Source organism: Gordionus sp. m RMFG-2023, chromosome 5 (assembly GCF_954871325.1).
Source record: "Gordionus sp. m RMFG-2023 chromosome 5, tfGorSpeb1-WG-v2, whole genome shotgun sequence".
Taxonomy (NCBI): Eukaryota; Metazoa; Nematomorpha; class Gordioida; order Chordodea; family Parachordodidae; genus Gordionus; species Gordionus sp. m RMFG-2023.
In genome coordinates this window covers 17,826,757-17,843,662 of record NC_088779.1, presented here as the reverse complement: position 1 = coordinate 17,843,662, position 16,906 = coordinate 17,826,757, and the positions used below count along the sequence as shown (strand labels likewise).

At 27.1% G+C, this 16,906-nt stretch overlaps 2 protein-coding genes across 2 annotated transcripts; one reads left to right on the top strand and one right to left on the bottom strand.

Annotated features, from left to right (window-relative positions):
* The first annotated feature begins 11,469 nt into the window (after positions 1-11,469).
* LOC135929610 (fatty acid-binding protein, heart-like) lies at positions 11,470-12,400 on the top strand. Its single transcript, XM_065466274.1, has 4 exons — positions 11,470-11,630; positions 11,679-11,851; positions 12,048-12,155; positions 12,196-12,400. The coding sequence occupies exons 1-4, from the start codon at positions 11,561-11,563 to the stop codon at positions 12,247-12,249; spliced, it is 405 nt and encodes a 134-aa protein (XP_065322346.1). The 5' UTR covers positions 11,470-11,560; the 3' UTR covers positions 12,250-12,400.
* A 456-nt stretch (positions 12,401-12,856) lies between these two features.
* Positions 12,857-14,959, bottom strand: LOC135930223 (zinc finger BED domain-containing protein 4-like). Its single transcript, XM_065467006.1, has 4 exons — positions 14,920-14,959; positions 13,505-14,647; positions 13,277-13,459; positions 12,857-13,122 (listed from the first exon to the last, which is right to left on the bottom strand). The coding sequence occupies exons 1-4, from the start codon at positions 14,957-14,959 to the stop codon at positions 12,857-12,859; spliced, it is 1,632 nt and encodes a 543-aa protein (XP_065323078.1).
* Between the last annotated feature and the right edge of the window lie 1,947 nt (positions 14,960-16,906).

The window sequence follows — 16,906 nt, the reverse complement described above, 5'->3', positions numbered from 1 at the left end:
GAAAAAAAAGAAAAATATATAATCATTAAATTGTAGTAAGGAATATTAAAGAATATATAGTAAAGGTAAAAAAAAAATTTGTTATGAGTGTCTCCTGAAGGATTATAAAACAGATTTCAATTAGGTGAAGAATCGCTTCTAAAAGATAGTATTGCTTTTTTAACATCTGTCGCCATAAAGGTCGTAGTGCAAATACTGGTTCAATTTGATTATCAGTATCTATATAATACCATTGGTGTTTTTAAGGCAGGATCAAGTATGAATTATTGTTATAAAAAGCCAGATTATCTTTGGGATAGCAAGAATATGACAGATCAACTATTCAAGTTATCTAGTTTGTTAGATAAGTCTCATTTTAAAGGCTTTGTGGCTTTTCTTTTTGTTGCTATTTCTGTTTTTGAAGGATATGGGCCATCGATCTAAGGATAGAGATTTTCAGATGCCTCTTTATATTGCGTAAGTAATTCTTTACTAAATGGGTCAGGTGTTTGTAAGGTGCTGAAATATGATAGAAATTTAATAAGCAAAAATGTTATCATTGAATAAGTTTGCTATTTGAAGCCTTGCACCTTTGCAAGGGTGTCACTAGCCTTTACAATTTATGGGGGCTCAAATTTTGTTTTTTTAATTATTTTCAAATTTACCTTTTTTAGATAACATTATTCAAAAATACCAGTTTTTATTTATTTTCAAAATTTTAGATAACATTATTCAAAATTACCAGTTTTTATTTATTTTCAAAATTTTAGATAACATTATTCAAAATTACCAACTAAAATTATCAAAATTACATTTGGCATTAAAAAAATCAAAATTTTGAAAGACTCTTCAAATTTTTAAGGGGGCTCGAGCCCCATCCATTACCAAGCTACTGCACCTTTGGATATGCGAGATACGATGTGAGGTTTTGGCAATGAGAAATGACTCTATAGCATTGGAGTTAGGGTTTGCACTGGGATCCTAAGGCAATATAGTATCATTATGTACTTTATTTTATTTTCAAATAAAATTATTTGACTATTTGTGATTCTCTTGGTTATGAGTGATTAGAATTATTCGTTTTATTATATTGCTACTGTGCACAACTAACCCTCATCTTTGTTGCGCAAGTCTTAGACAACCTCTAATGCTGTACACGAGATCAATATCAGGTCTTGGCCAGACCCGCATAGTTCTATAAAAACTAAAATACATTGGCTACTTGCGTAAGCCAGCAGCCTAAACATCTTTTGGATTTATCGAGTATAATGGGTTTAGTATCTAATAAAATTAATATTTTTTAGTGTTGATAAAGATGTTGCTTTTGCAAAAATAGTTATATTTTAAAAATTGTAACTAGTTATATTTTTTTGAATATAACTAATTACTTTTATATCTTTAAGAAACTTCATAAAATATATGGTCAATTTAATTATTGTCTTTTATTATCAATTCTTGTACATATACTATTCTATCATATCAGGTCAATTCAGAGAAACTTTTATCGCGAAACACTTTTTCGCAAAACTTTTATAGCGAATGTCGTTTATCGCGAAGGAATTTTATGGCGCATGTAATATCGCGAAACCAATTCCGCGTAACATTTATAGCGAAGACAATATCGCGAACTCTCGAATTTATTTCCGCGAAACCTTAACTGCGAATACTTTATAACGAATACATTTTAGCGAAACTTTGATCGCGAACTCGTAACGAGTTTATTTCCGCGAAACCTAAACCGCGAATACTTTATAGCGAATACTTTATAGCGAATACATTTTAGCGAAGATAATATCGCGTACTCAATATCGCGAATTTATTTCCGCAAAACCTAAACCGCGAATACTTTAGAGAGAATACATTTTAGCGAGACTTTGATCGCGAACTCGTTATAGCGATACTTTCGTGAACCCTTTATAGAAAATTTTCTACCTCGAATGTATTTGCGCGAAATTATTATAGCGAGCGCATGACCGCGAAAATTGCGAATTCATTTATTTAAGTGAAATTGATATATTCAATATCAATTTACCAATCAAAGTTTTTTAAAAACGCGAATGTTTTAAGAATATTTTATTACATATTGTTTATTTAGTAAGCATTAACCTTCATCTGATGTGATAGAAAATATATTAGTCTTTCTGGTACTCATGCTTGTAAGTATGGAGGGAACATTTTGGGTTTTTTACCAGAATAAGTAAATCCCCCTTCCCCCCCCCAACATAAATTTTTAAAGTGTGCTTTATGTCATTTAAAGTATTTCTGAAATACTTTTTTTCCAATCTAGATAAAAAAAAAATACTGAAAGCCACTTGAGGAAGAGAATATACTTCAAAATTCTACTTTGGTGGAAACGACAATAAAGAGATTTGCCAAAGCTATCAAGATTAGCAAGAAAAATATTGGCAAATCCTGCAACTAGTGCTTCTTCTGAATGAGGATTTAGCATTGTTGGAATGTTCTTAGAACAAAGAAGAACGTGTTTGAATCCAGAAAATGTCGATTAATTATTACTTTTGCTTATAATTACATAAAATATCAATTTTATATTTAAATTTTTTTCATAAATATTCTATTTGATCAAATAAATTGTCCATAATTTAAATTAATTATTTTTTTTATTAAATTTTTGTAGAGGTGTATTGCTGAAATATTTTTTATTACATGCTTATTAAAATTTTTTTATAAATAATGGCCAGGCGGGTGAAAAAATTAAAACTAATGGGCGGGCATCCGGCCAAGGAATCTTAGACGGGTATATAATTTTTTGAAAAATATTTTTAAATTTTTAAAACATTGGGTGGGCAGGCTTTTGGTCCAAAAACCCGCCCAATGCAGACTTCTAGTCTGGGTATCTTAAACGTAGTTCTTTATCTAGTTGCAACATCTTTAATCCAGCGATTAATTGATCACGAATTCGTAATTCTATATTATCTTCAAATTCCCATCTAAGGGCTAATTCCTTTATATTTTTTTAAATAACTCATTACTGATTCTGTTGGTCCGCGAATTAACCTAATAAAATCAATTCTTGATGCCAAGACAGTTCTTTCATCTTTAAAAAGTTGTTTTGCAATTTTATATAAATCTGCCCATCATCAATTTTCCTTGGAAATAGTAATTTTTTTATATCTTATTATATTTATTCATCCATATGCTATGAATAATTTTTTCAAAATTGCGTCTGTTTGAGGAATATTCTTTTTCAAAATATATTTATTTAATATAATCCAAATAATCATCTAAAGAAATTTCCTCTTTACGAAATTAGATTAATATAATTTTTGAAATATCACCCATAATTTCTAAAAATATATTTTTTTTAAAAAAAAAGATTATACAATTCTATTTATTATTTAACTTAACCGACCGCGTTTTTTTTATTAAGTCGCCAATTTTATACCTAGAAACTTCATAAAAATATGGTCAATTTAATGATTGTCTTTTAATATCAATTCTTGTATATATGTACTATTCTCTAATTATTCAATTTAACTTTTATAAGTATTCAATTAAATGACCTTTTAATATAAGTACGTTATATTATTGAATGATAAATATGTTATTCAAATAACGTTGAATATTATAACCTTTTAAAATATATAAAATATAACAGTTTTCAAATAATTAATTTAATTTTAATTATGTTATATCATAATAGATTAATTTTAAATTAATTATAATTTTGAATTTTTATAAAATATCTGATTCTATATACTGGCCATTAGTTAATATTGATAAATGAATCAGACAGATATAGAATCATAGCCGTACCCTAGATTTTGCTAGGGGTAATTTTATTGGTAGGTCAAGCTTTATATGCCTTTGGCTAGGTTATATTTTTATAAAATTAATTCCAGGGTTTTACTTTTTTCTAAAAATTTTGAATTATAGTCGTTATTTAAAAAAATTATTAACTTTTACTTATTTTTCTTTCAAATTCTTGTTTTTATAAATGTTCCAAATTCGTGTTGGTTTGGACTTCTATTAGGCAAATCTCGAGGCTTGCATAATATTATTTTTGCTAAATCTTAATCGAATTGTTTTTAAAAGTCAGCCCACGTGCCGTTTAACAACATTACTCCTCTGCCTTCAAAAAAAAGATATATTTCAGCATCTAAATCATCCACAACCAAGTTATAGGAATACATCACCATGATAAATTTTTCACATATTATGTCTTAAATAAATGTACTATTTTAGTTAGATGTACATGTAACAAGATTTTTGTTTAGCTAAATATTATATAGAATTATCAATTAAATAAACTAACCTAATAATTAAAATTACTTTAACTACCTTCCCAGGATGATGATGCTCTTGTAATTCACTATACTTAGTATAAACATTAGATGCCAATAAGATCTTTTTATATAATTATATATAAGAGAGCATATAACATGGCCGTGTAAAGATGTCGACCATTGTGGAATTTACAAAATAAATCTGGGGCATCATCTGAACTAATTAAAAAGAAATTAAATAATTACTTCTTATTAAATATAATATTGTAATCATACTAAGTGCTCCCATAGAACATTTTATTACTCTAGAGAGGCTTATTTTTAATGAGAAACAGGCGTATCCTTTAGACTTTGAAAATAGTTTATTAAAGACAAATAAAAATTAATTAAGCCAAAATTTTTATAAAAATAATCAGTGCATATTAAAATGATAGACTCCATGTTATTCTGGGAAACTTTTATCGCGAAACACTTTTTCGCAAATCTTTTATCGCGAATGTCGTTTAGCGCGAATGGATTTTATAGCGAAACCTTTATCGCGAATCCACATTAATATCGAGAAACAAATATCACGAATTTTTTGTAACGAAGTCATTATCACGACATCCAAATCGCAGCGAATTTAATATCATGAGGTTAATATCGCGATAATTGCTAATAGGGACAATTTTATTTAGAAACAATTATTCTTATGATCATTTTAATTGAATAATATTTTAATAAATTTATATAATGATAAATTTTGGTTTATAAAATTTATTATTAGAATAAAAATTTTGTTATCCTGCCCCTTGCTTCCTCGATGTCTTATTTTATAAGAATCGCACACAAGGAATCTAGGCTAGGTTTTATTAATATATTAATCATTGAGTTCATTAGTTAAATCTTGATCCTTATTGGCGGAATTGATATCTGTGGTGCTTCATCAATCAACTTTACCAGACACTAACCAACATAGTTTTAAGCTATTAGACTGTCTTTATCGAATTGTAAATGGCGATTCAAAAATAAATCACATCTAAGTGAATAAGGGATTTCCCTAATTCAAAATATTTTGAATCTTATGATTTACGATCTTTATAAGATTTTTTTAATCTTTTATGTTTACTTAGATATAAAATATTAGTTCAAAAAATTTCGATTTTGAGTCTAATATTAAGATGGCTTTGCGCATGAAGTTTGCCAAACTTTGAAAACCACTAGTTCTGAAGTTAGAGTAAATATGTAATGCTTAATTACAATGCTTAGTGCTACATTATATATTATTTTCCTCCCTTAATTACTCAGAATTAAAACTACATAAAGTATTTTTTACGGAATTCTCAAAAATAAGTTTTAATCTCAGAATTTCAAAAATTTTTACTATTTCTTTTATTTTTAAGTGCATAAGGATGATTTTTTTTAAATTTATCACTACTTTATGCCTTAATAACTCAAAAAATTTAATAAAAATAATTCGGATAAAATTTAAATTTTTTTTAGCTTTCAGTATACTTTATTATTTGTTAAAATTTACTTTTAATGACATATTTTAAAAATTTATGTGGGGGAAGAGGGTAAATTTAGTGGGGTAGGCAAAACCTGTACCAAAATGGCCCTTCGTTACTTACAACCATGAGTGAGAAGAGACCAGAAAAATTTTAGCTAATTTATTTTTTTTATCACATCAGATAAACATTACATACTTACTTAATATCAGAGACCTGCAGGCCCGGCCCTAAACCCGGCCCGGCCCTAAACCCGGCCCGGCCCTAAACCCGGCCCGGCCCTAAACCCGGCCCGGCCCTAAACCCGGCCCGGCCCTAAACCCGGCCCGGCCCGGGCAGGGCCGGGCCGTATTTTAAATTTTTTAAATATACCCGGACCGGGCCTAAAAAAATTTTTTTTAAACATATCCGGGCCGGGCCTAAAAATTTTTTTTTAAAATATATCCGGGCCGGGCCTAAGATTGTTAAACCCGGGCCGGGCCGGGCCGGGCCTAAATATTTTTTATAAAAATTTTTACATTATGAGTTAATAGTTATAAGATTATATTATATTTTAGTTATGATTAATATAATATTGGGTGATGGTTAACACTATCTAACAACCCACAGATCGATCTAATTATTAATTTCCTGCAAATTTATTCAAAGTATTAATATATTTTTTTATAATTCATATCTAAATTTTTACAACATATTTTACCAAAACAATCAAATAAAGGAATATCTTAAATAAGCCCCAATATTCAACTATTATTAATATATGTTTTTATAATTCATATCTAAATATTTAAAATATATTTTACCAAAACAATCAAATAAAGGAATATCACTTCTTAAAGTTTGTAATACCTTTCAAAGCGAAAAGGAGAAATAAAATTGATTTTACTTAATATAAAGCATTTTTTAATTGAAAAATTTGTTTTACACAAGTATCATTTTATTTCTCTTTTTCTCTGTCCCAAATTCAACCAATTACGTATGTAGTCAGGGACAGATCGCAAAATGACGGAAAACTATATAAAAGATTATATTAAATTACAAGAGGCTCAGGAAGTAAATGAAATACCATCGACCAGTCAAATTAGGACTGTTGTTAAATAAACTGAATCGTTTTATGACAAATGGGGCGATGGTAATTCTGGTAATATGTCAATACCCGATGATGAATATTATAATTACATAAAAAATAGATAAAACATTTAAGGTGGATAATTTGTTAGAGTGGTGGGCGGCTCATCAAAGCGAATTTACAATTTTAGCAAAATTGGCAATTCCTGCTTTAAGTGCAAGCTGTGAGCGGAATTTTTCCACTACTGGGAGAATTCTTGAAGAAAGAAGAAGTAATCTTCAACCTGAAAAGGTAGATATGCTTCTCTTTCTTCATGATAATTTGTGAATTTTTAATATCTTTCTTGAGTATAGGGTTTTGTCAATCATGCTGGTTTTTTACTTTGCAAACTGTCAAATATTTATTGCATTTATTATATTTACCTTGAGTCATGAAAGTTTTTAATCCAACATTTTTCATTATTTTTTTTTACAATATTATATAATACAATTATCTTCTTTTGTTAAAAATTTATATTATAAAATAAATTATATTAATATTGTGCAATTAGATTATATTTTCAAAATACTATTTATTATACATGCATTTTTTTAAATAGCGATTTATTTTTATTTTATAAATTAAATAGTAAATTAAATACAATATATTATATTCTCAAAATATTTCCCATTTTTATAAATTAAATATTAGTTTTATTTTTTTTAAATGTAATATAAAATATAGTATATGACAAATATTATTACCATTTTTATGAATATTAGTTTTATTTTTATAAATGCAATATAAAATATAGTATATGCTCAAAATATCCATTTTTATAAATAACAGTTTTATAATTTTTATAAATTCAATATAATATTCTCAAAATATTAGCTTTTTACATGTATTTTTTAAATAATAAGCGATAATACTCGCTGAAAAATATGGTAAAATACCTCATAGGTGAATTTTTGTATATACCAACCAGGTCGAATATAATTTTAAATTCCGAGCCGGGCTTGAAATTTTTTTTTAAAAAATATCCGGGCCGGGCCTTAAATTTTTAAATCCGGGCCGGGCCTTAAAAAATTTTTTTTTAAATATCCGGACCGGGCCGGGCCTAAAAAATTTAAAACCGGGCCGGGCCGTGCAAATGGTACCTCTGCAGGTCTCTGCTTAATATACAATAAATAACAAAAGATCCATAAAACATTTCGCGTTTATGATTTAAAGAACTTTTGTGGGTAAATTAATATTAAACATGTTGTTTTCCTTTAAATAAATATATTCTATATTTATTGTTTCGCGGTAATACGCTCGCGATAACGACATCGTGCAAACACATTCATGGTAGAAAATTCGCAATAAAAGGTTCGCGATAAAAGTTCCTCTATAACGGGTTCGTGATAAAAGATTCTCTAAATTGTATTAGCTCTAAAGTATTCGCGTTTAAGATTTCACAAAAGTAAATTCGCGATAAGGTTCGCGATAAGGTTCGCGATATTGTCTTAGCTAATTTCGCTGAAAAAATTCGCGGAATTGGTTCGATATTTCCTTTGTTATAAAATTCCTGAGCGATAAATGACATTCGCGATAAATGTTTCGCTGAATTGACCTGATATACGGTTTTATATCGGTGTAAATATATTCTATTTTCTGGATTTTTTTGTGTAATTATATTTTTATATAAATTGTATATTCTCTTTTAAATACCATTAATTAAGATTTGTAAATCGTAATTTTTTTTATATTAAATAACAAAATGATACGTTATATAAATGATTTATAAAGTAACTTATAATGTAACTAGTTATTTTTGAAATATAACTTGTGAATGTAACTAGTAAGTAACTTCTAACAACTCTAGTAATTTTCCTCATCTAATATAAATATTATCCCATATCTTTGTTGCATGGGTCTAAGCTAACCGCTAACGCTGTTCACTATCTCAGGATCAGGTCTTTGAACTGTAATTGTAACTAAAAGAAACTTATTGGCTGCTTATCTTGGTAGGTATAGGGTTTTGAGAGGGGTTTGCTTCCCCCTTTTTAAAATTTAAAAAATTTTTAAACTTTAGTATTTTTGTCTAGTATTTTTTTTGGAGGGTATTTTGTTTTTATTTGATGTCATTTTGTCAGGGGATATTTTGGTCCGTGGTGTTTTTGTTCAGGACACTTCTAACCTATTACCATGTAATGGATGTGTATGTTAGATAATTGTTTTTATATAAGAATCGATATCAGATTAATATCAGGGTATCTATATCGGCAAAAAAAGTAGTATCGGCGGGTGAATCTTTGCACATACGGAAATATAAAAAACAAAATAGAAAAAAAGGTAAGCCGAATTAAAAATTTTTTAGAAAAAATATAACGTGTTTGTCCAATTTGAACATAAATTGTTTGATTTATCTTAATTAAATATGGTACAAACTTGATGTGGACTAGGACTAGTCTTCTATATACGATGGCTTGGGTTAACTTAATATTAATTGAATTTGTGCTCCCCACAAAGCTATGACTACTAAATTAGGTAGATGCATAAATATTCATCCAAAACATAAGTAAATCACCACCTTCCATATATTAATTATAGGGGAAAATACATATTTGGTGAACTAATATAAATATAAGATTTGTTGACACTACCTAACATTATAAAATGGTTATATTTTGTAATAATCGCTGACAGAAGCGGCAAGGTTGTTATTATTCCAATCCGAAACTTCCACCACGGAAGGGGTAGGTATGACTCAAATTCTCTGTGACATGGAAAAGGAGAGTATGTGAGGGGAGTTCGTGTGTGGTGGGTAATTGGTTTGAGGGGGTAGAAGGTAGTTTAATTTGAATTTCCTTTTTTTTGCTAATTTTGATTTCCATTTTTTTGCTATTTTTGATTTGGTAGAAAGGGGAATGGGGGCAAATAGGACAGGAGTGAATAAATCGTCATTAATTTAAGGGGGAGAAATTCCTGATTGCAATGAACCAATCAAAATTTTTATTAATGAAATCTTCAAAGTCAGTGCTCTATTTTCATAAGTTATTGGTTCTTTCACTTGATTCCAAACTTTTATTTTATAAGAAGTCATCATTGGACGTAATTTTTATTTTAGATTAAGTCAATCATAATTCATTGCATATTTTCCATAGTTTTGAAATTCCCTTATTTAACACTATTTCTGTGTTTTTTTTAGTTTTTAACAATTTCGGAACATATCTTTCAGTATATATAATTTCCTTATAGTTAACATCATTCTCAATTTAACAGGATATATTGTCGTGGATTATGTGTAGATAAGCTCTAAAATTTATATTATTTAACCTGTTTCACTTGCATTACTAGTTTTTCAAAATGAAGAGGCTCATACTCAAATTTTTTTAAACACTAGCAATAAATAGATAATTCTATCTAAAATGAGCAAGAAATGAAGATATCTAAAATTAGCCTTCCAAAAAAGTAATTCTAACTAAAATTTTCACAAAGGTGATATCTAAAAAGTGATCAATATTTTTAAGGGGTGATAATCTACTTATTAATGTTTCTCTTGCTCAAAAATATTTTCTTATATGGTGTTGATGTTAGTATTTATACATTCATTTTTTTATAGTTTTAATCAGATAAAACATTTTAACCGTTTTACCCATTTCTGCTTTACACCAAGATGAGATTTATTATATAAATCGTTATTATATGACTTCTGGCAAAGTTACAAACGTCCAATAACTTTTATTTTATAACTAAACATATGTGCACAAAATTTCAGATCATTAGGATAAATATATTTTGCTAAAAGCAAAAAATACTAGAAAGTGATTTTTATCATTTAAGTGTAAAAAACGGTTATTTGACAAAATATATCAAATCGCCAAACATGAACATAGGTAAGAAACTATTTATATAAATACATCTTCACCCTAATTTTAAGGTTTTTATATTCAATGGCTAAAAATTATTTATGTTAGTTAACATTGTTACCCTGTCTCTCTTTACCCTGTAGTCTTCTATGTATTAATAAACAATAAATTTAGAATGAATCCTTTGAATATAAATTTAAAAAGTTAAAATGAAGCTTATAAAATACAATATAGATGAAAATATTCCCTTATATATTTTTTGATAATATAGGGAATTTTATACTTTTTAAAATCTCAAACCTTATTAATTTCTCAATAAAAAAAATACAACTAAAATGAATATGATTTCTCATAAATATTTCGCTACATTTCGAACATATTATAAGTAATTCCTTTTAAAATAAGATTATTTTAATTATAAACATTCGAAATTTTTTTATTCTTTTTATCTGTCATAAAACTATCTATACATAAATAAATTTAAGAAAAATATTTTTCTTTGATTAGCATAAAAAGTTGAACTAGTTTAAACTTAGAATTATCTTGATTTAAGATCATAGCGAAAATGAAAATATTTTATATTTCATAACTTAAAAATTTAAATCAAATATTTAATTAAACATGATTGTGTCAAATTCATCCTTCATTTAGAGAAATAATTCCCTCGAAATAAAATTTTTTTAATTTGCATATCCGAGTTTTTAAAACATATTTTATCACGCGTTTTTTTTACAATTCTCTTTTTCATATAGCTAAGAATGCCAGCATTTTATTTTTTTTTATTATTATTATTAACTTTTGGTAATATAAAAATATTATTTTTTAATAGTAATTGCTTATGTAAATAAAATTATTTTTCATATTATTTTATTCAAATTTTAAATCATATCATTTTATTAGTTTATTATTATAGGTTCAAGTTTCATAAGAAAATTATTCCTATAAAAAATGGCCGGAATTACTGGGAAATATCAATTAATTTCTAGCAAAAACTTTGATGAGTATATGCAAGAATTAGGTTATAAAATGAATAAAAAGATTCGTTTGAACGTTTATATATTATTAGGCGTTGGATTGTTAACACGAAAAATGGCGGATGCAGCTAAACCAGTCACCACAATTGAAGTTAATGGCGATGAATGGACGATCAAAACGGATATGTTATTTAAAAGCACTACAATTAAATTTAAATTGGGGCAAGAATTTGAAGAAGACAGAGCAGATGGTACCAAATGTAAGGTTAAAATGATTATTATTGATTTAAAAAAAACAAAAACTTAACTTAAATAGTTGGGAACCAACTATAACTTGATTATGATGTGGTCACTTTTTGAGGCCTAACTTTTATATGCATTTTATTGATGGATAAAAACTTATGCAAATTATTTTTTCTAATAACAGATGCTTTAATTTATATTATGTATTTTTAATACAGTCAATTATAACACGCGATGGTGAAAAGTTAATTCATAATCAAAAATCTTCTGAAGGTGGAAAAGATTCTTCTATCTTACGAGAATTCCACGGAGATGAAATGGATATGGTAATTATGAAATCTTATTATAACTAGAATTTATTTTTAGACCTTGAAGGCCGGAAATATAACTTGCACAAGGATATACAAAAAAATTGAATAAAATCTATATTAAATTGGAAATTATTCGATTATTAGAAATTCTAAAAAAATTAAGAGCTTCGTAATTATATATCCTATGATTTATCTATAATTTATATACTAACTCAAAATAGTTATAAAATAAGTTTATATTAAATTGAATTATAAAAGCTGGTTGATTTTTTTAACGCTGTTAATTATTCGATTATTTGAAATTCTAAAAAATTTAAGGTTTTATAAGCTTCATAATTACATATCCTATGATTTATCTATAATTTATTATATACTAACTCAAAATAGTTATAAAATAAGTTTACATTGAATTGAATTATAAAAGCTGGTCGATTTTTTTAACGCTGTTAAAGCGCTTTTAATGTTAAAAGTAGGGCTGTGCCGATCCACATATTTTTTACCGATCCGATCCGATATTTTCCGATATTGGTTCAAAACCGATCCGATATTTATATTAATTTTTTACCACCCCTCTTTGAACCAAATGTAATTAATAAATCAATATTTTTTATGCATAAAAGAATTATGCATAATTTAATTTTTTTATTTCAACAATAATTTTAAAAAAAATATATAATAATATATCCATTTTATGTTGGTTTATAAAATTGTAATATTTAATATATAAAATTATAATATATTAGATTTTTTTTAATAAATATAAGAGCCTCTAGATTTTCAGGCAATAGGCTTCTACGATGAGGACTATCAATATCCCCTGCCGTACTGAAGGCAGACTCAGATGGGACACTTGTTGCTGGAGGAGCCAAAAATTTACGTGCAAGTGTTGATAAAGTTGGAAATTTTACAGCATTAACTCTCCAATATTCAAGTGGATTCACTGGGGATATAATATTAATATCATCAATGTTATTCGAGTTTTCTAAATAAATAACACAAATATAAAATTAACATTTATAAAATAGTGGGTTTCATACAAACCCAATCTTTTGTTGATTTTGAAAAATCACCCAAACAAATGGGTCAATCATAGCCCAACCAAGCAATATTTAAATTAATATAATATATTGTCATACTTTCTATATATAAAGATTCTTTTAAATATTCCTTGATTTCTATTAGGTATGGCAGGTCATCATTTACATTACTATCGATTTCATTTATTACTAGTTTTTCTTTGATTTTCAATTTATAAGCAACCCTTAAATTAAATTTGCATTTTTTAATGTTATGTGGAACATTTTTCTCATTGTCATTACCTAAGTTAACAATAAAATCTAAATTTATTTTAAAAAATATAAAACCTGGCGAATCTTTATTAGAAATTGGAAGTTGAACATTATCATCACCTTTAAAAAAAGACTCACATGCAGTCCTGAGCTTTTCTATGTATGATATGTTTTTTGGCAAAAAGAAATCCTTATATCGAGGATCAAGTAATGTTGGGACAACATAATTGTCATCATCATAAATATAAAAAAACCGAGTTGTTAATTGATTATTAGTGGTATTCTTCATAGTCTGCACACCTCTATCTGTGTCCCCATTAATTGTTAATTCACTTTTCAGAATTTCAACAAAGGGTATAACATTGCTAATTGAACATGATTCCGTACTTATTTCTTTTGTTACTCTCTGAATTGGTTCAAGAACATCAATTACCCTTTCTGCTAATTCCCACTCATATAATGAGAGATTTCCCAAATTAGGATTATCGATAATGAACAGCTGTACCGCCCTTTTTTGTTCTATCAATCTTTCGAGCATATAATAGGTAGAATCCCAACGGGTGGGCACATCCTGGATTAATTTGTGCTGGGCTAGACTTAATCGAATTTGGATTTCTTTTAGACAATTTTGTGCAATAGAAGAATGTTTAAAGTGTCCTACTATTTTTCTAACCCGGGCAAGCATGTCAATAATAGATCTCTGTGATAAAATTGCTGCCTGTGCAACCAATTGCAAACTATGTGCAAAACAAGAAACGCTTTGAAATTTCCCATTTTTCATGGCCAAAGTTATATTGGGTGCATTATCTCTAATGATTAGGTGTATTTTATTTTTCTTTATACCCCAATAATTAATAATTTCTTCTAAAATTTGAGCAATATTTATTGCTGTATGCGACTCATTAAATGTTTTAACATTTAGAACTCTATTAATTTGTTGAAAATTTTGGTTTATATAGTGGCATGTTAATGAGATGTGAGAATCGCCACCTGAATTTATAGTCCATATATCTACCGTAAAGGATAAAAAAGAATCGTCAACCAAAATTTCTTTACGAATTTTTTCGGAGAGTTTTTCATATATATCCGGAATAACTCCTTGCGAAAAATATTTTCTATTGGGAATTTTGTAATTTGGACATAAATGATGTAAAAGCCTTTTAAAGCCTATATCCTCCAAGATAGAAATCGGCTGATGGTCACACGCTATCATTTCCCCTATAAATTTAGAAATTATTATTGATTTAGGATCAGAATGTTTCCAAATATTAGTTTTATTAAGAATGGCTGATATTGTTGGCTGACTTTCAGGGCTCTTTTTTTAAAAAATTTGATTTGTTTTTTCTAATATTTCTCGTTCTTTTTGTGATAGCTCTTCGAATTCCTTTTGATGGCAACGCTTCAGATGTTTCTTAATGTTAGTTGTATTGAACGAATTTTTCAGTATTCCTCCCCGTGAAATTAGCAGATGACGCATTTTGCAAAATTACCTTCATCTTTATCAAAATATTTCCATAATTCAGAAACCATATTTAAAATAATTTTTATTTAAAGTATAAATAATAAAATTGGTGTTATTTTTTTAAAAAATTAAAAATAAATAAAACTTTGGGTGTTCCTTTCTATTTTTATAAAAAAACTTGTAAAATCTATTTAAAAAAATAAATAACATTTGCATTGTTTAAAAAAAAATTATTTATAAAATATTATTAATGTAAAATAGAAACTCGAAAAAATTTATTTTTTTTTAAAATATTTAAAAAAATTTTTTTTTATTAAAAAATAATAATTCAAAGTTTCATTACTCAAAAGTTTTATAAGAATTGCATTTTTAGTAAAAGGATCGGATCGGATCGGGTTTTTACAGGTATCGGGCCGATCCGATATTTTTGAAAAACGCCAAATATCAGGACCGATCCGATCCGATATTTAATATCGGCACAGCCCTAGTTAAAAGAAAGGTAAGAGATAAAATTATTACCTTTAAGCCTTTTGACCCAACTAAAGAAGTGGACCAGGCTTAAGTTACGAGAGTTATTGGAAGCTCTTAATTTAACTGTAATTTTTATGCAAATACAAGTTATACAACATAAGCATATTACGGATATATTTTTTAAATCTATTTAGAAAAATAGAATCGTCTAATCCTAAAGGGAGCTTAACTATGTAAAAATAATAATTAAAGAGAGGTCTATTTTCCGAAATTTCGTTACTTTATTTATTAAATTTTTATCAAGTGTAATTTCCCTATATTTTATTTTTAACTGAATTATAAGCAGAAAAGTTTAGGATTATCATTGAAGGTAAGAAAGGACACAGTAATAGTGGATTTAGAGTTAATACATATAATAAAAAAGGGGTTTTATTGCATTTTAATAAATATATCATTATATTCTATAATATCTTAAAAGACTTAAAATTTAAATATTTAAAAAATCACGGGGGGCGTATTAACACTTTGTGGAGTTATTTTATTATATTTTTACATATAAAATCACAATATTTTCAAGAGATCCCACTACAATTCTATCAAGGATAAAGATAATTAATTTTACTCGGCGTTATTTAATAAAATTAGAAAATTATATAATCCTCTGCCAGCATACATACCTTGCTTTCCTTTTCCGCACAATTTTTTGTTGATATTTGAATTGTTGTTAATCCTAATAAAAATCCATTGTAAAATATAATGTTAAATTATCAGTTTAAAATTTCTAAATACACAGAAATAATAAACGATCATTGCTTCATCCCAATCATATCAACCACTCTTGGCACCTTCAGCAAACTCGCCTTAGCATTTTTCAAAAACTTAGGATCACAAATCAGCAAACTCTCAGAAGAACCTCGAGAGGGTTTTTTTCTTCGTCAATGATTATCCACAGCGATTCACAAAGCTAATTATGTCAGTTTCAATGGTAGCCTTCTAGCCAAAGAGCTATCATAGACAACGCTTACGTCCCTTTTTCATTTTTGTTTACCTGCGTCACACCATCTCCGTTCTTTTTTTTTAATAGTATTATTATATATTTTTCAAACATTTTTAAATATATTAAAATTTATTATAATGAAAATTTAAATTATTATATCTTATATTGATAATAAATTTATTAATTAATTAACTATTCGATTAATAGAAAAGCTTACCATAAAGTTAAAAATGATTATAAAATTACAAAATAAGTTATAATATTAACAATTATTGGAAAAAAGAAATATAATATTAGTTAATCACATTTATATAAAGTCATTAATTTTTGTTGTCTTTTATCCATATTGTAAATATCAACTAGGTAAGAGCTTATCATTCATAATTGTCAAATAATTTTTTTTATTTTAAAATATTTTAATATAATAAAGAAATATAATGTAGTAAATTATTATAATATTAAACTAATCTCATAGAAAGTTGTAGTGGAGTGGAGCTATCCATAGAAAATATGATTAGGTAATAATTTATTTTAGAGGAAAATTTGC